A 24,129-nucleotide genomic window follows, 5' to 3' on the forward strand; every position below is an offset into this window, starting at 1 on the left:
TATGATTTGTTGAATTGTAACGGCAAAGATTCATAATGCTCATTTATTATTCGAGGTTGGTGCTTGACCAGCTTGGGGAATGCTTTTAGACATTTATATTTGCTGGCTTATGCCTTGAGGAATATTGTACTCCATTAGCAACTTCTCATTTTAGCCAAATTACTATCATTTCTGCTTAATTATTGCTAGCTATTTATGCTGTTGGCAATGTAAATATTCTCCAGAAAAAATGATGATGAATGCTCTCTCAAAATTACTTCCAATGAAAATGACTTGAGAAGGAATTTGGACTCAGGAATTACCAATGCTTGTTCTGAAGATGACATAAATCAGAGTATCAAGACCCCTATGTTTCAAAATGGGGTGCTAAGGACCAATTGCATAGACTGTTTAGATCGCACAAATGTTGCCCAACATGCCTGTGGTCTGGTGGCTCTTGGTCATCAACTGCGTGCTCTTGGATTAATAGAATCAGAAAATATTGATTTAGATAATCCGTTAGCAGAGGATTTATTGGGGATCTTTGAGACAATGGGTGACACACTTGCATTACAGTATGGTGGCTCTGCTGCACACAACAAGGTAATTCTTTCTGAATAAGGTTGAATTTAAAATTTTTAGATATTACACAATGCAACTGGGATTAGAGATATTTGCTTGTAATATGTTTGCCAGTAGGTCTATTGCCTTTGTTCTGTTTGATGAATTTGATGTATTTGATTTCTCCAAGATTATAAACTTGTGGCTGTGGCTGTTGCTCTTTAGTGAATAACATAGAAGTGTAGAATTTTAGAAACAGCAAAGAAATTGTGCGTGGTAGTTTTTAATAAGTATATTTTAAAGTGTGAAACAAATGAGTATGATCTATCAACCATGCCAACTGGTGGTGTTATTAGGTTTGAAATTTAATTTAACTTAAGTAACTTCGCATGCAGTCATCTATTTGGTTGTGCCGAGGAAAGAACAAAGAGTTTAATTTTGATGTCTGAACCTGTCCATCAGTGATGAAGTAAGCAAGCTGAGTGAGTTAAGACAAATTATTTAGTATAGGAAGCAATTTAGATACTAATATTATTAGTTAATCATTTTAAAAGTAGAAGAATTATATGCTTTTCCTATCTTTATTCTTAAAATAATTTATTTACCACTCCTTGGGACAGCTGTAGTTTGGAACTTTACTTCTAACATTTGAACCCCTTCTTGTAGGCTCAAATAAACTACTTTTTCATTAGAGTGAAATCCAGTTGATATTGGGTTACAATTTGCCCTTTGGCATATCGGATGAGACTCATTTGTTCTTTTCCCGTCTAGATGCTTTGATTTCTCTAGACTAGAATTCGTTGGTTCCCGTTTGTCACTGTTTTGAAATGATGTTAACAGATATTTTAAGAAAGGAGAGGCCAGAGGAAAGCTGCAACTCAGTCCCAAGAGTTTTTTAGAACTTTACAGCGTTATTACAGCAATGCATACATGGATGCTGAAAAACAAGACGCTATTAACGTGTAAGTTAAATCTGCTTTCTTTTCAAAAGCATCAGAGTTTTTCCTGGAATAGAAGCTACAAGGCATTCTCAAATTTTGATATGAGGTGCACTGGCATGGGAAAGTTACTTGTTTAACATGACAGTAATTTTTAAGCAGATTCTTGGGTCACTTCCAGCCACAACAGGGAAAGCCAGCATTATGGGAATTGGATTCAGATCAGCAGCACAATGTTAGAGGACATGGTCCTGATTTGGTTGATGAGCGTGCTAGGTACTATATTCCTCATGATTGCAAATATTCTCCGCATGAAAATTTTGTTCATCAGCAAACAATGCGTTAGTGCTACTGTGGTTTCCTTAGAAACTACAAAACATTTCAGAAAATCATGTCAGAAATTCGCACATTTTGCTTTTATCAGATAATAGAAATAAGTAATCATACAAAAAGAGGATGGAGCTTCTGAATGCAGGAGAACCCATTTAACACATAGATCACAGACCTCTTCAGTTGAAAATCTCTCTCAATTGTATGGATCCTGTTCTACTGTTATTGTACAGATAAATTTCTCAGCTTAAAGCTAATTTTTTTTTTTTTTCATGATTCTCTTTTTTTTTTTTTATAAAATTATTGTTCTCGCATCTTATGAAATCATTCAGTATTTTTATCTTGAAAATTGCAGATGACCATTTCATATTTGTGTCTCAGTAGAATTTGTGTGCTTTTGGGCCAGGATATACAATGCAAACTGATCCAGGACCAAGAGTTCCTTTTTTGAATTTCTAACATTGATTTCTGCTATCTTCAGGTCATTCATTAAAAGGTCACTATCAGATTGGGAGCTTTTTTTCAATTCATGTATAATAAAAAAAATATTTATTAAACCACGCAGAATCCGAAAATATTTTCGAATTCTTTGTGTCAAACAAATATGTTCGACACTATGATTGTCGAACACGCTTGTTCGACACTCATAGTGTCAAACAAAGTACGGAAGCATGTTGTTCGACACTATTAGTGTCGAACAACATGCACAGCTCATTCACGTCCAAGCCGTCAAGCCGTCAAGGTGTCCATCAAATTGCTGGACATGTTCGGGTCCTTCCTCTAACAGTTTTATATAAAAATAATATTTTATTAATTTTTTAATTTTTTATAAATTTAAAAATTAATTAATAAATTTTTTAAAATTATAAAATTTAAATTAAAAAAATTTAAAAATATTTTTTAATTTCAAATGCTTTTCATTTTTATTTATTAAAATTTAGCCTTTAAATAATTAAATTCTTTTAAAAATATAAAAAATAAATTAAAAATATTTTAAAAATATTTTTTGACGGCTTAAATTTTCTGCAATCCATTGCTTCATAAAAATATTTTTTGACGGCTTAATAAAAATATTAACTTTTAAATTTTTTATAAATTTAAAAATTAAATTAAAAAAATTAAATTTTTTTTTTGGAAATGCCTTTCATTTTTATTTATTAAAATTTAGCCTTTAAACAATTAAATTTTAGAATAAAAAATATTATGCTTAAATTTTCAATATATATAATACTAAAAATTATAAACACATGCAAAATTAAAATTTATAATTTTATTTTTATATATTAATTTAAAAATATATAATATATAATTTATAATTTTATTTTTATATGCCAATTTATAATTTTTATTATTATATATATTGAAAATTTAAGCAGATTAAAAAATATATTTAAAATTTTTTTAATTTAATTTTATAATTTTAAAAAATTTATTAATTAATTTTTAAATTTATAAAAAATTAAAAAAAATAATATTTTTATTAGAAAATATGAAGCAGTGGATTGCAGAAAATTTAAGCAGATCAAAAAATATTTTTAAAATATTTTTAATTTATTTTTTATATTTTTAAAAAAATTTAATTGTTTAAAGGCTAAATTTTAATAAATAAAAATAAAAGCATTTGAAATTAAAAAATATTTTTAAATTTTTTTAATTTAATTTTTATAATTTTAAAAAATTTATTAATTAATTTTTAAATTTATAAAAAATTAAAAAATTAATAAAATATTATTTTTATATAAAACTGTTAGAGGAAGAACATATTAGTGCCGAACATGTCCAGCAATTTGACGGACAGCTTGACGGCTTGGACGTGAATGGGCTGTGCATGGCTTGTGCATGTCGTTCAACATTAATAGTGTCGAACAACATGATTCCGTACCTTGTTTGACACTATGAGTGTCGAATAAGCGTGTTCGACAGTCATAGTGTCGAACATGCTCGTTTGACACACAGAATCCGAAAATATTTTCGGATTCTGCGTGATTTAATAAATATTTTTTTTATTATACATGAATTGAAAAAAAGCTCATCAGATGGCAATCTTCTTTGTGAAAGTGACTCGCTTGTAACAGCTACCAAGGTTGCACATAATAAGGCTTTTTCCGAGGAGCAAGGAGTTTGCAAGGGTCTTTCAGATTCAACTCCAGAGATCTCCACCTGTGAAAGTGATATGTCATACTCTAGGTCTGTATTAAATCACATCTCCATACTTGTTACTTCACCACATCACTTTTTGATACAATACACCCATGTTAAAACACATTGTAAAGTAGCATATGTAAATGCTAATGCCCAAGAAAGCCAGGCTTGTAAGTGTTAACCAGCTTTTCAAATTTAGCATGTAATAATTACATTCAACAGTCGGTAAATTTAATGTTCATGAACTCTGATGAGAGAGCATTCAACTGCATTGCTGCTGACAGAATGTTGGTTGTCAATTTAGGTATACTCCCTCAATGCCTCGCATGCAACTTTTTAAAGATATAGGGGAAGAATACTATGAAAGTGATCCTATTTGCTATGATGAACATGGGGATGCATGTAGTTGCTCAAATTTTCTTGACTTGGACTGGCTTTCTTCATCAGGGAATTCTTGTGAAGGAGATCCTTTCGATAGGTAAGTTTATGGTTCCACCGAGTTCTTGAACGCAGTGGCTTACAAATAATAGTTAACGCCCATTGATGTTTTAATGGTTGCAGGTCAATTGCTGGCCTATCACATGATTGTCTTGTGAATGAACTGAAACGCGAAATATCTGCCAGTGAGTCTGGATCTAGCTCGAAGGTTAGTGTTGAATATCTGACACTTACGACATAGCGGTTCCACGGGAGGATGTCTATAGATGATAAATTAATTTCAATACATGCTTCTAGGCAGATAATAATCATTTTACGTTTCGTTGAGAAAATTTTCTTAATTATATTAGAAATATTAAATATTAAATTGAAAAAATTACTATTTAGTCCATACTATATTTAGTATGGAAAAACTCATTAGTTAGACTTTTGATTTTAAAAAATGCATTAAAATGTCCCTAACATTTTAAAAAGTTTATTAGGTATTTCTTCCATTAATTTTAATCGTTAAGAATTATAAAAAAATTAAAATATTTAAGGAATTAATTAGTAAACTTTTTAAAAATTTGAGAGATCAACTAATAAGTTTTTCAAAATTATAAGAACTAAATAGTAAAATATTTAATAGCAAAATTAACATTTGAAAAATTATAAGAACTAAATAGTAAAATATTTAATAGCAAACCTAGCATTTGAACTAAGTAGTAGACTTTTTAAAATATTAAAAACGGTTTAATATATTTTTTAAAATTAAAAAAATAATTAATGAATTTTATCATATTATAGGAATAAATTTTCCGTAAGAATATCAATATAATAAAACAACATTTTCCCTATGGTATCTAAAATGATGTTTTTCTAAAAAACAATTCTGGTTTTGCACATCAGTTATAATCTTATAATTTGCGTGGCTGCGTTAGTTTCAAATATTAATTTAGCATATTCCTTTTACCTCTAGGGAAGAAATCAAACCGGGACTGACATCTCTTCCGAAGACGAGACAGTCAGAGAGGTGGATTTTCAGAGCGGTTTCTATGGTGGGTAACACATGGGGAGACACTTTTTCAAATAAGTTAGTTATTTTGGATTTGAGATGATAGTAATTTATCCGATTTCTTTGGTCCCATCCGAAAGATGTGAATTACATAATAGAGAATAAAGAGTAGGAGACCTTCCTAAAGATAAGAAAGGCACCGGCATCTCCTGAAACTATGTACTGAATTACTGTAATGGTAGTGTCTGATTTTTGTTCAGAAGGGTGTGATCGAGGCAACACAACACGAACATGCTAATTCATTTGGAGCTCTCAGCTCAGGTTCTCCAACTCCTCTAAGATAAAAAATAATCTTACATTTAAATTTCAAATCTAGATTCCTAGTTTGCAATTTAGGTTAAATTTGTAGTCAGTCTTTAACTCTTGTTTATAAAATGAACTCATTATTGACAGCTGCTTCAATAGTAGATCTCGTTAATAAGGCAATACTCGAGTGATAACTTTGCGATCGATTAATTCATATAGACATTTTGTTTTATATATTCATCGCATCATCCACTCCGAGGGCAAGCTAATTTCTGGAAACCCATGCCCACGCTGCATCATCAGGGTGAAGCAATTTTTCAGGTATTCTTTTTTCTAATGAACAGGCAAAGCAGCGGAAAATTTAATAGTTTCAAAGACTGATTTTGGGGAGGTTGAAAACATTCACCGAAGTAACGGCTTGAATTTTAACGGCTTGAATTTGTTACGTATAACAGGTTAAACTGATAGTTCAAGTTTTTCCATAATCAGTCAAAATTTCAATCGGTATGGTTTTTTTTTTTCAAAAGACCCATCTTATATATCGGCCACTCCATTAACTTTTTCTTTTTTGAACTTTTCAACATTAAAAAAGCAAGAAAACTTGTCTGTTGAAAAATAAGAAAACAACATCACTAGGTCAATGAAGATCAACTTTCAAAAACTTTGATGTTCGTAATCCCTTAAAAAAAAAAAACTAATAAAATTTTAATATGTATAGAAAATCCTCATGCTTTACTCATCCCAGCCAGTAGGAGCAAGCGCAGGGGTGGGGGCTGCTGCACCTGCAAATTGCGGGGTGGGGGCTGCCGCTGCACCTGCAATATGCGGGGTGGGGGCTGCCGCTGCACCAGCAAATTGCGGTGGTGGAGCTGCAGCATCCCATTCTGTGGTGAATCCACCTAAAGTTGAACCCAAAAAGAAGTGTTGTCAGAAAGAAAAGAAATCGGAAAAAAAAAAAGGGAGTTGGATCAAAAGCAGCATCTGACAACTTCATGAAATGTAAATTTAAAATGATTAAGGGAGCTAAACTGGTGTTGGAGTAACTCAATACCTTGTTCTGGATAGAAATTGGCAGCAGGAACAGCAGCAATAGGTGGTGGAGCTGCTTCAGCAGTCCATTGGCCATCAGCAATTTGGGCACCCCAATCAGCTGCAGGAAGCCCATAATCAGCAGGAGGTAGTGCATAATCAGCAACGGGCACTGCTTCCTCCTCTTCCTGTTCCTTGGTTTCCTCAGGTTCTCTATAGAAAAACAAGTCCACCTGCTCATGGAAAGATAAAAGGATATGTAATAAACTAAAGTAGAAAAAACACTGATGGCCACTTATGCAAGCATCAATGAGACAGGAATATAATATGCCTTATTCATATAAATAGCAGTTATAAATGCCTACATTTTCTACAGGTGACTACATGAGTCGGAGGATGTGTGTTCAAGCAATGAAATTGTATATACTAGGAATTGAAAGAGCAAACAATAGATTGGAACCATTGAATGCAAAAAGCCATCAGCTACTATGAGTGTACCATAACATCCCACTTGTGCCCTTGAGGAATAGTGCCACGCATCTGTAGAACCATTCTTGCCAAGAGCCAAAATAGGCACCCAATACTGTGCTTTCCTTTGTTATTTGCAGGGATGCCAATATCCACATAACGCATAGGAGAATCAGTATCACAGAAAGCGATGGTGGGAATGTTTCCTAGAGAAGATTCCTTAATAGGCTGCATCCGTAAGAAAAGTTAGAATTCAGTCAAGGTTCATATAGGAAATAAAGCATTCATAAAAAAGGCATCCACACTAAGCTTAAGGCCATGAATAGGGGAGGATTCACCTGGTGATCAGTTCTTGGATCAGTGAGTATCAAGAGACGAGGCTCACTGAAAGATGTTTGGAGCTGGTTAGTGAATGTACCGGGAGTGTGCCTTCCAGCAATAGCATGAGCACCGGTGTATTGAGCAAACTTGAGGACTGCTCTTTGACCATAAGGCCTTGCAGACTGGACAATAATGTCCTGAGGGTTCTCAATGCCAACAATAACCCTAGCAGCCAGTTGAAGTTTTTCCCAAGTCTTACCAAGATTGATAATATAAATTCCTGGGAAGGAACAAGGAGAAATTCATACCAACAGCATTAACATCTTGACAGCACATCAAACTTCAGGATTTAGATAAGCAACATTAAAGACAAGCAAGACTAGGAAATAGATTCTGGAATGCAAAATCACGATGCATACAACTAATACATGTATATGAATCTCTAGAACTGCTAAAATACAACTTGTATATGCACCAGTGTCTCCAAGAAAAAAGCAGTATTTCCGTAAAGATCAATTCGAATTAAAAAGTAACTACTTCAAACAAGACAGATTCTTAAGCAATTCAAGTAATCCAATTCCATAATATATCTTCCTTGTACTCTGATTCATTCACAAAGCAGCTTAAGAGGCTAAGACTATTGAATCAGTGATTCGCTTTCTTCCTAATTCTACACAAAATTCACATCATCAAAATAAAAAGAAAAAAAAAGGGGATTATATCAGAACTAGTCCCGGATGATCGAGTGGAAACATAATCATCTGCAGCCATTGAATATACCGCTTAACGGAGATCTTCCTAATAAGATAATCAAACTTACATATGTATCCAAGAGAGAGTAAAATACCATCATTTCGGCGCTTGAACACGTAGCGTTCCATCTGGAAGTCGCAGTTCTTAGTGCCGAGGTGAACTTCGGCAGCCAACATCATCTGTATATCCAACTCCTTCTGGGACAAAGTCCGGGTGGGAGCTGCTGCCGTCGCCATGGCTTCTATGAAACAGCTTGAGAGGAAGAGAACTGTAACCGTCTGTGTCAGATAGAGAGCGAGGGATGTGCTAGGTTTTTCCGAGGGAGACTGAGAGAGTATAACTAGGGTTTTTAAGGACCGTCGAAATTATGCGCCTTTTAGGGCTCGCTCACATCTGAAATTGCCTAAATTTAGAAATCAACACGTTTCATATTAGAAATTTCGTAAATTTAGATTAATTTTTTATTTTTAAAATAAAATAAAATAAGTATGTCTATTGAAAAATAAATTATATTAAAATTTTAAAAAAAATATAACAAAATACTATATGATTTTAATTTATATTAAAATAATATATATAATATTGTAATTATCAATTAAAAAAATATAAAAAATATTTTATAAATTTATTTATTTTTATTTTAGAGTAGAAATTAATTTATATTAAATTAATTTTTATATTAATATTTTTAATGTTATTTAAAAATTATCTCCACTTATTAATGGTACAATATTATGAGTATTTGATTTGAATTAAAAAATTAATAAAATTATAAATTTTTTTTCTTTTCCCTAAAATTTATTTCAATAAAAAATATTGAAATTAAAAGTGTATTAAGATCTCATTTCAAACTCTTAGATTTTTCAAGAAGCAAAATGAAATCCACTAGAATAGACATCCTTTTTATTTCTTATTTTGGTTTTTTTCAGTATACTATTTTTAATTAATTTATTTTTTTAAATGGGGATTGAAAGAGTAGAACATGAGATCTCTTAGATTTACTTAAATGCATTTACAACCAGACCATGTCTGTGAGTGTAAGGCATCAAAATTATTTAATGATTATAAAATTATAATTTACATACATTTTTTTAAAGATACATGTGAGAAGATATATATATATATACTTAATAATAAAATTTTGATGCATTTTAGGATATTATTAAAACTAATTGTCCGTCTAAGATCATTGATAGAACTTATTTTTTATTTAAAAATACTATTGAGAACACCAATTTAACACAACTCTCTTATTGACTTTCAATTATAACACTAAATTTTAAATTCTTTATTAACAAACAACTTTCTAACAAGTTTTTTAACACGTCTTTAAATTGGTTTAGCACTATTCAAATTAATAGCATATTTTGATGCATGCCTTAACCCAAAAAAAAAAAATTCCGTAAATATACCAACCAAGAAGTCCTATCAAATGTTTCCTATTTAGCCTAATCCTTGCAAGCTTTTCAAAATGGGATTGAACTAAGCAAACTTACCATTAATACATTCTAACTTCCAATTTCTATGTATTCACTTCTTTAACATGGCAAATTAAGAAGTGATCTCAACGGTTGCAAATAAGAAAATATAGCATCACTACATCAAGGTTTATGTCAAAATTTTAAACTCCAAATGTCTACAACTTAGCTATGCTCTAGGTAATTATAAAATAAAAGAAAAGGGAAATTTGATGTTGCTTAATCCCTCAAGCAAGTAATAATCACGAATAATAACAATAAATATGGTATTGATGTTATCTTGTTTCACTCATCCCAGCGAGTAGCAGAAGGTGCAGGTGCTACTGCAGCAACAAATTGGAGTGGAGCTGGAGCTGGAGCTGGCGCAGCATCCCATTCACTTGAAGTAGGAACACATAAAGATATTATGTCAGGGGCCAAAATCACCACCACTAGCATGGTGAAACGCATGTAACATTGCAATGGTATAGCAAAAAATTGTAAATATATAAACAGGATCACAAGGTAGATTAAATGAAGTTTACTAGTGTTTGAATAACTTATACCTTGATCTGGATATACGGCAGCGGGAACAGTTGAAATAGGTGGTGGAACTGCTTCAACATTCCACTGGCCATCAATAATTTGGGCACCCCAATCAGCAGAAGCAAGTCCAAAATCAGCAGCAGGGAGTGCATAACCAGCAATTGCTACCGCTTCCTCCTCTTCCTGTTCCTTGGTCTCCTCAGGTTCTCTGTAGAAGAATAAGTCCACCTGCACATGGAAAACAAATAAATGGAAATGTAATAAACCTAAAAGCTTGAAATTGTAGCCAATTATGCAAACAAAGTGAAAAAAAAAAATATAACCAAAGAATATACTTTTATGAGAAAGGAGCATCATATAACTTGTCCATATGCACACATAGCTATGAAATGTCGACATAGTTTATAGGCCAATAAACACATAAGGTAATAAGATGAGTGTTCACATTATCAATTTGTAAATATCACAAATCAGCAGAGATGTTTGTAAAATGAGCAGCCATTGCCAAAAAAATAATTATCTGATAATGTGCATGTACCATAACATTCCACTTGTGCCCTTGAGGAATAGTGCCACGCATCTGCAGAACCACTCTTGCCAAGAGCCAAAATAGGCATCCAATACTGTGCTTCCCTTTGTTATTAGCAGGAATGCCAATATCCACATACCGCATAGGAGAATCAGTGTCACAGAAGGTAATGGTTGGAACGTTTCCAAGAGAAGATTCCTTGATAGGCTGCACATATAAGACAAGTTAGAATTTGGTCAAGGTTCATAACTTCATATAGGAAACAAACTATTCATAAAAATGGCATCCACACTAAGATTAAAGTCATGAATAAGGGAGGATTCACCTGGTGATCAGTTCTTAGATCAGTGAGGATCAAGAGACGAGGCTCGCTCAAAGATGTTTGGAGCTGGTTAGTGAATGTAACAGGAGTGTGCCTTCCAGCAATAGCATGGGCACCAGTGTATTGGGAAAACTTGAGGACTGCTCTTTGACCATAAGGCCTTACAGACTGGACAATAATATCTTATGGGTTCTCGATGGCCACAATAACCCGGGCAGCCAATTGAAGTTTTTCCCATGTCTTTCCAAGATTAATAATATAAATTCCTACAGAATGAACTCCAAGTAAATATCAACATCCAAAAGATCTTGGCACATTAAAGTTAAGCAGTAGGATAAAGAAGGCCAAAGATGACATGGACAGTAAAAAACTTGTGTATGAGAGTTACATGTGCACATAAGGATATCAAGTAATCCAACTTTTTAAAGAAAAGCAACTATATAATCATCAATTTAACAGTCATGAAACAAATAAAATTATTGAGCGAGTAATTCAAAAAATCCAATTAGCAACTGTCAACTCCATTTTACTCCATATCTTAGGGATTCCGGTAGTAACTGAAATCGATTGAACCATTAAGAGCGTGACTTATGGCACTCATATTTCGCACTGAAAGTAAGACTTACGACAACTATCAAACGGTTGAAGCCATAACTTACAAATTCACGTAATATCACGTATTTAGACAATGGTCAAATTTTGTATCCAAGTTACAGTCGAAGGTGATTTGAGTGGAAACACAATAACCTATAGATATTACGGATACCACAGATATGAGATCTCCCACTAAGCTATTCAATTATCATTCATATGATAAAAAAACATCCAATCAAAAATTGAAGGTCCTAAAAAATTACAATGAAACAGAATAAAAGCACTTCAAGTAAGAAAATTTGCACACATATGTATGTAAATGCAAATGAAGGAGGGAGATAGTATATACCATCATTGTGGCGCTTGAAAACGTAATGTTCCATCAGGAAGTCGCAGTTCTTTGTGCAGAGGTGGACTTCGGCAGCCAACATCATCTGTATATCCAACTCTTTCTGGGATAGAAGTCGTGCTAGTGCTGCTTGTAACGACCCGAAAACTGGACCGCTACCGGCGCTAAGATTTAGGTCGACTTAAGGTCGTCGGAACCCGTAGCAAGCCTACTATACATCCTGTGAACCTGATAAAATCCCATACATGATCATACATTTTCATAAAACTTAAACATTTCACGAACCAATGCCTGACCTGTGCATGCATCATAAACTGTAAATATAAAACCCACACTAGATCCCTCTCTAGTATGGTAAACATCACATGTCTCAAGCTTGGTTCAACATAACTCATCATTTAAAACTTTTACATAAAGATCATAAACAACGGGGATTTACAAAAACATATACTAGGGCCAAGCACAATTCTAATCCATTAATTAATACATGTCCACAACTATTCTATTACATTAAACTATACCAGCCATTAGCCGACTCTCCCGAGCTATCTTTGACCCCGCAAACCTGGGGTTAGGGGAAAGGAATAAGCTACAAGAGCCTAGTGAGCAGAACATAAAAACAGTTTAATAAATATATGCTCATATGGAATGCATCACAACACAAACAATTCACATCAAGATGGACTTGTCACCAGTAACTCTCTACATAATCCAATGTGCCCGGCCCATTACGAGTGCTCCTCAGGACTTTCGCTTAAACATAACATAACATATCCAATATGCCAAGGGCGTAGAATGGGCCTCACCTAGACTTTCCCTTACATAATGCCAGGGGCGTAGAATGGGCCTCACCTGAACTTCCGTATCCGTCATAACATAACCTGCTCGAGGGCTAGTGTGTCATCCAATATCCATCCACAACAACAGTAAATTATGCAATGCATCATATTCGTGAATTCTAATGCAAACAACCTATTACATAACATGGCATTCATGATGCATGAACATGCTCAAAAGTTTGATTACTTTAAAATAATAAATTTGTTTAGTTCTACTCACCTCTGGCTGACGCTTGCCTAACACTATAACAGCTGACTCACTGCTGGCCTCTACGGTCTCCCAGGTCCGATCTTACACAAATGGACTCCAATGAGGGACCAAACATAGCTATTACAAGACTCTAAACACTCCTCAAAAAATCCCCTAAAACATAACAAAACATGCATAGGAAACAAGCAAAGGAAGGCTGGGTAGAGGACTTTCGGCGGCAGGTTCGATAGCCGAAGATCCCCATAGATCCGAAAGTCACTAACCTTCGGGGGCAGATTCGGCGGCCTAACCCCTTCATAGATCCGAAAGTCCATCCTTTCGGGGGCAGGTTAGGCGGCCAAAGGCTGCCTCCACAGGCAGGTTCGACGGCCGAATCTTGCTTCAGCGGCCGAACCTGGGTTCTCCAGAATGGCAGAACCCGATTCTGTCTTATGCACTCAGACACCAAAACTTCTCAAATCCTCACATCCAACCCCTCAAAACAAGCATATTCACTCAAACATGCACAAGGGGCATAACAACTAGCCTAAACCCCAATAAACAACTATAAAACATCACAAGAGCAAGCATTTATCATCAAAACTAACACAACCCTAAAACTTTAGATCTAATTATTTCATGCATTTTTAACCCTTAACCTTTTCTTAAAACTTGATTAAAACATAAGAAAAAATAAAGATCTAGACTTACCTCTTAGAGATCTAGGAGTGACAGCAACCCCGACGTGGAAATGAGTCCAAACGGTCTCTAGATTTCTCCAAGGTTTCAAAACTTGGATTTAAGCTCAAATCTTCAAAACGAAGGAAAACTCATGAATATTTTGAAGCATTTGAAGGAAAAACAACAAAATCAACAATGGGGGGGCAAGAACTCACCTTTGCCCAAAAATGGAGAGAAAAACTCTCCCATTTTCGGACTGGAGGCCCTTTATAGATGGTTGGCCAGAACACCTTCGGGGGCCGAAAGGAGAGCTCCCGCGGCAGCACCATGTTCGGCGGCCAAACATAAGGTTCGGTGGCCGAACCTAGTTTTTCCCCCCAAAGCATTTTTCTTTCTTTTAAAATATTCTTTAACATAAAACCAACCGTAAAACCATAAAATTCATTTTGTGAAAAACTTATTTTACCCTTCTAAGATGTTCCGACATCCAAGATTCCAGATTCCAATGAGAATTCCATCGAAAGGTTGGAATTCTGACGCCGGAGTCTAGCCGAGTATTACACTGCTGCTATGCCGATCGCCATGGCTGCGCAAAGCGAGAGCTCGATTGCTTGAGGGAGACGGAGCGAGAGTAAGACCGACAGATGAGGTAAGGGTTCTTTAACATAGTGAGGTGAGGGAAGAAACTAGGGTTTTAAGGGCCTGTTGAAATATTAGCGCGTCTTGGGTTGGCAATTTTTAGGAAAGCCTAAACTCCATGGAAGTTTAAAGATTAAAGCCCCTTCAAAATCCACGTTGAATTTTTTTTTTAAATGTCATTCAAATATTTAATTATTTTATAAATTTATAATTGAATATACTAAATTTGATATCAAATTAGTTTTCAAATATTTTATACTTTATGTATTTAATGTAATATTATGTTATCTATGAATATATTTTCATGAAATTAAACAATGTTCTAAAGTCAGGTATGGTTTCTTCTAAAATAGGTATTTTATTTGTGGAAAATTAATCAATAAAATTAAGATTTTTTACGAGTTTGCCGTAGTGATATTTCTATCAAAGTTTAAAATCCCCTACTTTCTAACTTAGTTAATGGATTGGAAATATTTTAGAATCTTACTTCTCATTATATTTATCTTAATTTTATAAAATCGTACTTTTCTCTATTAAAACATAATGCAAGGTTGACAAGTATTTTAACCATGTAAAAAAATATTATATAGAAAGTAAAATAATCTCATATCCTATGCAATTCTTAAAGATTCAACAAAAAAAGAAAATTTAAAATATTTTTTTAAATTAATCAAATCACGATAACAAATTTAAAATTTTAACAGCATAATTTATATGTTTTTAAGAACTTGAAATTTCAGAAAAGGAAAAAGAGAACATTATACATTACTTGATATGCATACATATAAATTATAAATTACTTCAAGTTCAAACCTTAATTTCTCAAGACTCCCACTAATGAATGCCTTCTTACATGCCATTAAATATTTATTAGTGTTGTAAAGCTCATATACTTCTGAAGGTGTAGAGTTTGAGGCTCAAAACCTATTAGATATGGAAGTAGGAAAACATAGTTTGAGTCATACGTTGTATTGTCCTTAAGGATTATTTGGTAATCCCTCAAGATTAGACAAACTTCTCTTATAGAATTCAAGATCAGAACAATAAGTTCTCTTTAATGTAATCCGGCAGGTAAAGAAAAGTAGAAGAGCAGAAAGAGCACAGAAAAGCAATCATCTTTCAACTGTGAAAGTCTATTTATAACTGTAGAAAGAGACGCTGGAGTTTTTTAGAAAAATCTACTCATAGACGTTAAAGTTGTTTAGAAAAATCAATAGAGACATTCAAATAAAAATCTCACAACACCTATAAATGGTTTGACTTAGTAAAAATAGTCGTTTGCAGATAAGGTCCAAAAAATTAAATAAACAAAAAATAAAAATTCTACAACGCAGGGGAGCGAATCAATGTATTTGAACTGAAATTGATTTTTTGGTTCAAGTCTGTGCGCGCGAGCCTTACTCCTCTTACTTGCCCTTTACAAACCCAATTACAAAAAACCATTTATAAACCAAGAGAAAAGTATGTGTCTTTCCGATGTGAGACAAAAGTTTTTTAAATACAGAATTTTATAACAATCCCCAACATATTTCAAAAAATTTTCTTTGTTGGGTTTAAGTTTTGAGTGAAAATGTTTAGAATCTAGTGTCTTCTAGACTATGAATCAGTCCTAGACTGATAAGATATAACATACAGATTAATTGGTGAAGTTCTTGCTTCTATGAATTAAGTACTCTTTTTGTAGGCTAAAATCTCATCAATCACATTATACTCCACAATTCTTGCTGTTAACATTGTTTTGCGCTAAATAGGTCGTGCGCGCGCCTAGTAATTAATAAGTGCTCTAAAGATTATGCCACAATCTCATAGGAGCGGCCCCACTCCACACTTACATAGGTGATACCATCAAGTGTATACTGCAATTTATATATCACCCATAAGGGATGTAAATATCATTAAGAGATTCCATCTCATGCTCTCATTAATGCAATCTAGCACTTCTCACACCATAGGAAGGGACAACGACAAATAATGCTAGCAGAACTAACAAGTGACTTGTTATTACCCATATGAACCTTTTTCATAGAATCTCTAATCACAAAGGTTGTGTTACTATCACTGTTAGTTTCAAATTGGCTCAAGTCTCATTCTCTTTGATGTTTTATCTATTAGTTTTCTCCCTAAAGGTTTAGTTAGCAGATCGGCCAAATTCACTTCTGACTTCACATAATCAATAAAAATAGTTCCATCTTTCAACAGCTGCTTAATAACATTATGTCTTAAACGAATATGATTATTCTTAACATTGAAAGTTTTATTCTTTGTAATGGCTATTGCAGCTTGGCAATCATAACGCATTGATACAGATGGTATTGCTTTTATTACTAACGGAATATTTGCAAAGAAGTTTCTTAGCCACTCAGCTTTAGTTCCAACTAATTTCAGAGTAATAAACTACGACTCTATAGTGAATTTAGTAATGATATTTTGTTTTGTTGATTTCCATGCAATTGTACCACCTCCTAGAGTTAGTGGATTTTATTTCATCTGAACCTAAAATCCAGTTAGTATCACTATATCATTCTAATACAGCGAAAAATCCACTATATAAGATACCATAGTTCATGGTACCTCTCAAATCTTTCATTAGTCTAACTAATGCAGCCCAATGATCGTCATTGAGATTATGTGTAAACCTACTCAATCTACATACAACATAAGCTATATCAGATCGTGAAAAATTCATTAAATGCAACAGATTTCCAATGATCTGTGCATATTCAAATTGAGCAATAGAGTCACCTCTATTTTTCTTTAATTGAGAGTTAGGATCATAAGGGGTACTCACTGATTTAACATCGAAATGTCTAAACTTTCTTAGAAGTTTCTCAATATAATGCTCTTATGATAGCATTATACTGGCATTATTCTTTATGATTCTAACTCTTAAAATCGCATTTGCCTCTCCCATATCTTTCATATCAAATTTAGAGGTAAGAAAAATTTTTATTTTACAAACTATATCATAACTCGTATAAAAAATAAGTATATCATCCACATATAAATAAATAATCACAGATTCACCATTTATACATTTTGTATATGTGCACTTATCAACTTCAACAGAGGAAAAACCATCATTCAATAAAACTTGATCAAATTTCTCATGCCACTATTTGGGTGCTTATTTTAAACCACATAAGGATTTGAAAAGTTTATAAATTTTATTTTCTTGACCAGAAATAATACAACCATCAGGATATACAATATAAATTTCTTCTTCCAAGTCTCCATTTAAAAAATTTATTTTAACATCCATTTGATGAATAACAAGTTTATGTATAGAAACTAAAACAATTAATACTCTAATAGAAGAAATTCATGCTACAGGGGAAAGGTATCAAGATAATCTATACTGAGATGCATGATGGTCCGACTTACCACATACAAAACAATGTCATTTCTTTTTAAAGGTGGGATTATTAAACTTAGCCTTGTAATCAGTTTTTTATTTTCGTATATATTATTTGACTTATGCACTTTTCCTTGTACAATATTTATTCTTGTTGTAACGACCCGGAAACCGGACCGACCGGCGCTAGAATCCAGATCGGCATAAGGCCGCCGGGACCCATAGCAAGCCTAACATACATCCTGTATACCTGTTAAATCCCATACATGATCAAACATATACATAAAACTTTAAACTTTCTCTTTCATTTACCAAGTTTAACATGTGCATGCACAAACTCATAAACATAAAACCCCACACTGGAGCCCTCATCAAATATTCCAATGGGGCAACATATCATACATTAAGCTTGGCTTACATAAACATCAATAAAACATTTCATTAAAAGATCATGTACCAAAAAGGGATTAACATACACTAGGGCCAAGCACAATTCTATCTTCAATACAATTCTTTACATTACATCACATTATAACCTTTTACAATACATGTCCACATCTAACTATTACATAAAACATGACTCCTTTACTCTTGTTGACTTCCTGATCTATCCCGTACCTGCAAACCTGGGGGTTAAGGGAATGGGGTGAGCTACTAGAGCCCAGTGAGCAGAATAGTAAAAACATTATATTAAAATTCATGCTTTCATGAAATGCATCACATCACAAACAAATCACATCAAGGATGGACTTGTCACCAATAGCCCTCTACACATTCTAATAGTGCCAGGGGCGTAGCATGGGCCTCAATGGTCTTTCTCTTACATAACATAACATTCCAATGTGTCAGAGGCGTAGAATGGGCCTCACTGGTCTTTCTCTTACATCGTACCAGGGGCATAGCATGGGCCTCACTGGTCCTACATACCATACCATATCATATCATATCATGTCATCATACGAGGGCTAATGGATCATTCAACACCCATCCACATCAACATTATATTATGCAATACAACATATTCGTGAATTCTAGTGCAAACAACCTAATATATCACATGGCATTTGTGATGCATGAACATGCTCGAAATTTATTTGCTTTGAAACGTAAAGATCCATTCTACTCACCTCAGGCTAGCTCTGAAAAGACACTGAAGCAGCTATCTCACTGCTGGGGTCCTCGGTTCCTCGGGTCCGAACCTACACAGGTGGACTCAAATGAGGGACCAAACATACATGAACATGACTCTAAACTATTCCCCAAAAACCCCCTCAAACACCTTAAAACCATCATAGAAAACATACAAAGGAAGGCTGAACAGGGAACTTTCGGCGGCAGGTTCGGCGGCCGAAAGTCCCTCCAGAGCCGAAACTCAGCCACTTTCGGCGGCACCTTCGATGGCCGAAAGTGGTTCCAGAGCCAAAACTCGTGCATGTTCGGCGGCACCTTCGGCGGCCGAAACTCCCCTCCAGAGCCGAAAGTCCAACTTTCGGGGGCAGGGTTCGGCAGCCGAAGGCTTGCCTCCACAGGCAGGTTCGGCGGCCGAAAGTCCTTCGGCTGCCGAACCTGAGTTCTCCCAAAGTGGCAGAACTCAGCCTCCTCATGCACATTTTTCCTCCCAAACCATTCAAACATGCATTTAGCTATTCTACAACATGCATACACAAGCAAATAAGCATATAGGGATCTCAAACTAACCTAAACCCCAACACAAACACATATAGCAACTCATACAACACACATTATCCATAAACTCAACATTACCCTAAACATGCATTTCTACCCCATAACCCCTCAAAACTTGTTTAAAACATACAAGAAAGGTAGGATATAAGCTTACTTCTTGAAGATCGAGAGGAGAGACGATCCTAACTTGGAGATGGGAGAAATCTAGCTCCTTGGGTCTCCAAGCTCCAAAACTTGATTTTAGCTTCAAAAATTTTCAAAACCAAGTTAAAACTTGTTAAAACTTGAAAGATTTGAGGAAAATCATTAAAACCAACCATGGGAGGACATGGACTCACCGTTGGCCGAGAATAGGAGAGAAAACTCGCCCATTTTCGGCCATGGGGCCTTTTATAGGTGGCTGGCCAGGCCACCTTCGGAAGCCGAAGGTGACTCCAAAACTCATGCATGTTCGGCGGCCGAACCTGGATTTCCCTCTATGGTCTTTTTCATTCAAAACTCAATTTTTTTTCTTACTTAAAACCATAAAATACATGAAAACATTTTATAAAAACATGTTTTTTACTCTTCTAGAGGTTTCCGACATCCGAGATTCTACCGGACGGTAGAAATTCCGATACTGGAGTCTAGCTGGATATTACACTTGTAGTTAGCTCTTTATCTTTTGTAGTTTTGAGTTTCCTCTTGTCTGTATCTTCAATGATGATATGAGAGATGAAATCTGATGGTATCAAAAGCTTATATTTGTGTTTCAATTGTTACTTGTAGTCACTCTAAGAATTTGATAATTTTTCTATCAGCAGTCTAACTACAAATTCATCTTCTAGAATAATGTTTTCAGCTCTAAAATCTTCTAGAAGTTTATGGTACTCATTAATTTGCATTTTGATATCTTTTCTTTAATTATTTTCCATTTATAAAAATTACCAATTGCAAATTTTTGTTTTTCAGTATCCTCAGCAGTATATTTTAAGTTTATCAAATCCTATATTTCTTTTACTTCCTTGTAGGAATAGTATACATCAAAGAGATCGTTAGAAAGAATACTAACTATTATATGCCTACACACCTTATTAGAATATATCCAGATTTTACACAATTTCATATCAATAAAAGGTGCAGATCTTGATTCTGTGAGTGTTGAAGCTACGCTATGCATGTCAAGCATTGAAAAAATTATCTCTTGCCATCTCTTGAAATTCTAATCCGAAAAAACTTCAATTTTCGTTTGACATATGAAACCGTAGGTAGAAGAGACCCACTATTTGCAGCAGTAGAAAACGTGGCGGTAAAAAGCACAGTAAAAGCAGAAACAGTGATAATGTTATTGGAAGCAGACAGTGCAGAAACAAAGAAAATAACAACATTTAGTTCCATTTGTTTAAAGTTTTAAATAATTCTTAAGATTGTTAGATATGAAAATAGGAAAACGTATAAAAGCAGAAACAGTGATAATGTTATTAGAAGCAGACAGTGCAAAAACAAAGAAAATAACAACATTTGGTTCCATTTGTTTAAAGTTTTAAATAATTCTTAAGATTGTTAGATATGAAAATAGGAAAACGTAGTTTGAGTCATGTGTTGCACTCTCTTTAATATAATCCAACAGGTAAAGCAAGGTAAGAAAGTAGAGAGCGCATAAAAAAATAATTATCTATGAACTGTAAAAGTAAAATCTATTTATAGCCATAGAAAAAGAAATATGAAAATTATTTAGAAAAAATTAGAAAAAACATTAAAACTATTAGAAAAATCTACTCAAAGACGTTAAATCTATTTAAAAAAATCAGGAGAAACGTTTAAATAAAAATCTCACAACAGCTATAAACGATTTGAATTTAATAAAAATAGTTATTTATCGATAAAATTCAAAAAATTAAATAAATAAAAAATAAAAATTCTATAATTTTATTTATCCGCATATGCAAAATAATAAATTGATAAATTTAAACTAAAATTAATTTTTTAATCCAAATTCATGTGCGGAAATTTTACTCCTATTTTTTTTCTTTACTATTCTAATAATAAAAAGACCATTTATGAAAAAAAAAATTTACCTTTCCAATGTGGAAACAAAACTTATGAAATATAAAATTTTACAATAAAACCTTAAATTCTCACAAATTAATCCAGGAAAGTTAATTTCTTGCTTTTTCAGTCCTATATAAGCCCAAAAGAAAAGCCGGAATTCTTGAACAATGACCGTTCCCTAAATACAGAACAGGTAGCAAAATTAAAACGCGCATGCACAGAACAGAAGTACATTTCAAATACCAACATCCACATATTGCAAACAAATTTTGACATTAACATCGGTCCTTCAATTTCAAGCATATTAAACTCCACTTAACAACAAAGAGCTACAGGCCCTAAGATCCTAAACCCATCTACCGAACAAAATGCACAAACAGAGCCCTCTGTCTCTCCATTTAAGACACAGTTACCTCAACTTTTTTGGCCTTGGGTGGTGGAGGATGCTTCTCAACAACAACTGTTAGAACCCCATTTTCGCATTTGGCAGTAATGGCAGATACATTGGCATTTTCAGGTAACCGGAACTTCCTTATCAGCCTCTGAGGTGTCCTCCTCTCAAGTCTTATGTACTTGCAGCCTTCTTCCTCACCATCTTCGCGTTTCCTCTTCCCTCCACTCCTAATCACAAGTGTGTTCTCATCTTCAACAGTCACCTATAGCATCCAAATGAACCAAAAATTAGTAACAAAGGATCACATTCACATTTTCAGATGAATCAACAATCCCAATTCCAACAACGGAGTACGGGGGAATTGTGATTGTACCTGAATATCAGACTTGGACAAGCCAGGCACATCCATGTAGAAGATGTACTCTTTAGGCGTGTCCAATATGTCCGCAGGAATGTTACCTATACTCTTGTTCTCATTCGTGTCATTTGAGCGCGAATTAATAATGAATTTCTCGATGCTCTCAGGGATGTTGAACAAATGGCTCACTGCATCAAACACATTCGTGTCTGCTACTCGGCTCATATTCTTAAATTATCAACTAGCTCAACGACTCTGTCACAACCAAATGATCGTAAACAGATGCATTTAATACCTGAGTCATTTACTAGATGAATAATATTGAAATCTTACAAAAGCTCTGGCAAAAGTAAAAACTTAAAAAAAAAAAAACAAAAGACAAAAAAGCTAAAGAACTAGCAAGAATTTCGTTCGCTTGCAACTAGAAAGGCCCATTTTCTGTTTGTTTCGAGAGAAAATTTGTTCATTCTCATAATTAAACTACTGTGCTTGCTTCGCAGGAAAACTGAAAGGAAATTTTGTAAATTCAAATTAACTTCCACAAGAAGAAAGTTGAATGCAAATCATACCTATAAAAAGAAGCCAGTTCCTTGGGAAAATTGATGAGAAAAAGAGAGAAATAGAAAGAAAATGCGGGCGCAAGAAGACAACACAGAAACTAGAGCTGGTGTTAGTTGTTTAGTTAGCTAGAGAACGCGGTACCAAATATAATGGGAGACGAAGGAAAGTTCGAGAGGAGATATAGGAAGAGTCGGGAAGAATCGCAAGCATTATGGAGTGATCCAATGTGTGCACGTGTACTTGTTAGGGACATTGTGGAATCTTCCGAGCCTTCGATAGAAATTGACGTGGCAGCATAAGAGAGGGCCACGAATGCCATCCTCCTTACGGCTTCTAAAACTGGGCTCTGTTTGCAGCCCACAAAGCAAAATCAAGCTTATTCTCTGGACTGGACCTCCTCCCTTCATGGGCTCCTACTAGTCCGTACCCATTTCAATTTTCAATTAAAATTAATTATATAACCATGACTAGTGTGCATTATATGCATGTAACTAAACCCAAGCTCTAAAAAAAATTTGAAAAAAAAAAAAATCATGCAAGCTTGTGCTTGATATTGTGTCTGCTTTGAAGCACACAAGCAGCATAAATGCACTTAATTTTATAAAACTTGTGTTATATATGTAATTTAATTAATGGTTAAGCATGAAAACTGAAAAATGATTAATTAGCTGATAAAATCTTGGACTGCACATGACACATATCTCCAAAATCTCTGCTCTGATCTTATATGTTTCCTCTGGTTTCTAAAGCACATGGCAATAATCTGCACCAAATTTGTTGTTTAATTCCCTAAACTACAGAAAATCTTATAATCTAACTGTTCTATGTCTAATAGATTAATCAAAATAAAATTTCCTTGTAACTATAATTATAAAATAGAATAAATTAACAAAAATTTCATTCATGAATCTTATTATGATTAACTGTGTTTTTTAAACTAAAAATTTATTATATTGATGTAGTTCACTCTAATTAATAGTAATTTTTAAATCATAATTTCATGCTTTCAAGCTAATTCTAGACTAATATTTTAATCTTATTAAAAATGAGATTTAATTTATTAATATTGAAGTTATTTTTAAGGTTAGGATGTATTAAGTACTATCTGGTCATAATCGACTATACTAAAAAATAGATGAAAATAATATAATTAAAAAAAAAACTAGTTGCAATAGATTCCTAGCCAAACATGACACCAGTTGTACTGGACCACTAGCAATTGCAACTACTGGACTGCTTTTGTCCGTAGCCTTGGAGCCAACAGGTTCGAGCCACAAACAATATTATTTGACCTCTCCAACCTTTTTTTTTTTTTTTTGTTATTTTTTTTCCTTATTTTTTC

General features: G+C 33.9%; 4 protein-coding genes and 1 long non-coding RNA gene across 7 annotated transcripts in view; 2 read left to right on the plus strand and 3 right to left on the minus strand.

Annotated features, from left to right (window-relative positions):
- Positions 1 to 431, plus strand: part of LOC122725143 — a 1,027-nt gene extending 596 nt beyond the window's left edge. Inside the window, exon 3 of the long non-coding RNA XR_006352591.1 lies at positions 225 to 431. This is a non-coding gene — a long non-coding RNA (uncharacterized LOC122725143). The remainder of the gene's footprint in view (positions 1 to 224) is intronic.
- The window catches only part of LOC110626447 (40S ribosomal protein SA), a 24,269-nt gene extending 15,605 nt beyond the window's left edge, over positions 1 to 8,664 (minus strand). The window contains exons 1-5 of the mRNA XM_021772354.2: positions 8,354 to 8,664; positions 7,524 to 7,786; positions 7,216 to 7,413; positions 6,740 to 6,950; positions 6,455 to 6,587 (exon numbers count right to left, since the gene is read on the minus strand). Of these exons, the coding sequence (XP_021628046.2) occupies positions 6,455 to 6,587; positions 6,740 to 6,950; positions 7,216 to 7,413; positions 7,524 to 7,786; positions 8,354 to 8,495 (947 nt within the window). The 5' untranslated portion in view covers positions 8,496 to 8,664. The remainder of the gene's footprint in view (positions 1 to 6,454; positions 6,588 to 6,739; positions 6,951 to 7,215; positions 7,414 to 7,523; positions 7,787 to 8,353) is intronic.
- On the plus strand, positions 560 to 4,644 carry LOC110626449 (phosphoinositide phosphatase SAC2-like). Its single transcript, XM_043961980.1, has 7 exons — positions 560 to 582; positions 1,381 to 1,502; positions 1,641 to 1,754; positions 2,290 to 2,315; positions 3,845 to 3,995; positions 4,255 to 4,428; positions 4,512 to 4,644. The coding sequence occupies exons 2-7, from the start codon at positions 1,471 to 1,473 to the stop codon at positions 4,627 to 4,629; spliced, it is 615 nt and encodes a 204-aa protein (XP_043817915.1). The 5' UTR covers positions 560 to 582; positions 1,381 to 1,470; the 3' UTR covers positions 4,630 to 4,644.
- A 1,358-nt stretch (positions 8,665 to 10,022) lies between the features above and the next one.
- On the minus strand, positions 10,023 to 12,141 carry LOC110626656 (40S ribosomal protein SA-like). The gene is made up of 6 exons (XM_043961857.1): positions 12,057 to 12,141; positions 11,324 to 11,379; positions 11,117 to 11,281; positions 10,801 to 10,998; positions 10,283 to 10,490; positions 10,023 to 10,168 (listed from the first exon to the last, which is right to left on the minus strand). The coding sequence occupies exons 1-6, from the start codon at positions 12,139 to 12,141 to the stop codon at positions 10,023 to 10,025; spliced, it is 858 nt and encodes a 285-aa protein (XP_043817792.1).
- A 71-nt stretch (positions 12,142 to 12,212) lies between these two features.
- Positions 12,213 to 22,957, minus strand: LOC110626448 (17.4 kDa class III heat shock protein). Of its 3 annotated transcripts, XM_043961981.1 has the most exons (4): positions 22,796 to 22,957; positions 22,242 to 22,481; positions 21,888 to 22,130; positions 12,213 to 12,284 (listed from the first exon to the last, which is right to left on the minus strand). In XM_043961981.1, exons 2-4 carry the CDS (start codon positions 22,449 to 22,451, stop codon positions 12,228 to 12,230), a joined length of 510 nt encoding a protein of 169 aa, XP_043817916.1. In that variant the 5' UTR covers positions 22,452 to 22,481; positions 22,796 to 22,957; the 3' UTR covers positions 12,213 to 12,227. The 3 variants fall into 3 exon arrangements, with proteins under 3 accessions (XP_043817916.1, XP_043817917.1, XP_021628049.1); XM_043961982.1 differs by lacking the exon at positions 22,796 to 22,957 and having other exon boundaries at positions 22,242 to 22,501; XM_021772357.2 differs by lacking the exon at positions 12,213 to 12,284 and having other exon boundaries at positions 21,689 to 22,130; positions 22,796 to 22,956.
- Between the last annotated feature and the right edge of the window lie 1,172 nt (positions 22,958 to 24,129).

The sequence above is a fragment of the Manihot esculenta genome, chromosome 11, assembly GCF_001659605.2.
Source record: "Manihot esculenta cultivar AM560-2 chromosome 11, M.esculenta_v8, whole genome shotgun sequence".
NCBI lineage: Eukaryota > Viridiplantae > Streptophyta > Magnoliopsida > Malpighiales > Euphorbiaceae > Manihot > Manihot esculenta.

What these genes read in the sequence shown, in the direction of transcription:
- LOC110626449 (XM_043961980.1), top strand. Translation starts at nt 1,471, where the DNA reads ATGGATGCTGAAAAACAAGACGCTATTAACGT. An exon ending in AGTGATATGTCATACTCTAG is followed by an intron (nt 3,996 to 4,254) that starts GTCTGTATTAAA and finishes TTGTCAATTTAG; the next exon opens with GTATACTCCCTCAATGCCTC. An exon ending in GAAGGAGATCCTTTCGATAG is followed by an intron (nt 4,429 to 4,511) that starts GTAAGTTTATGG and finishes TAATGGTTGCAG; the next exon opens with GTCAATTGCTGGCCTATCAC.
- LOC110626656 (XM_043961857.1), bottom strand. Translation starts at nt 12,141, where the DNA reads ATGATGTTGGCTGCCGAAGTCCACCTCTGCACAAAGAACTGCGACTTC. An exon ending in TTTCAAGCGCCACAATGATG is followed by an intron (nt 11,380 to 12,056) that starts GTATATACTATC and finishes TTCATTCTGTAG; the next exon opens with GAATTTATATTATTAATCTT. An exon ending in GGCACAAGTGGAATGTTATG is followed by an intron (nt 10,491 to 10,800) that starts GTACATGCACAT and finishes TTCCATGTGCAG; the next exon opens with GTGGACTTATTCTTCTACAG.
- LOC110626448 (XM_043961981.1), bottom strand. Translation starts at nt 22,451, where the DNA reads ATGAGCCGAGTAGCAGACACGAATGTGTTTGATGCAGTGAGCCATTTG. An exon ending in TGTCCAAGTCTGATATTCAG is followed by an intron (nt 22,131 to 22,241) that starts GTACAATCACAA and finishes TGGATGCTATAG; the next exon opens with GTGACTGTTGAAGATGAGAA. An exon ending in CCAAGGCCAAAAAAGTTGAG is followed by an intron (nt 12,285 to 21,887) that starts GTAACTGTGTCT and finishes GGATTTTATCAG; the next exon opens with GTTCACAGGATGTATAGTAG.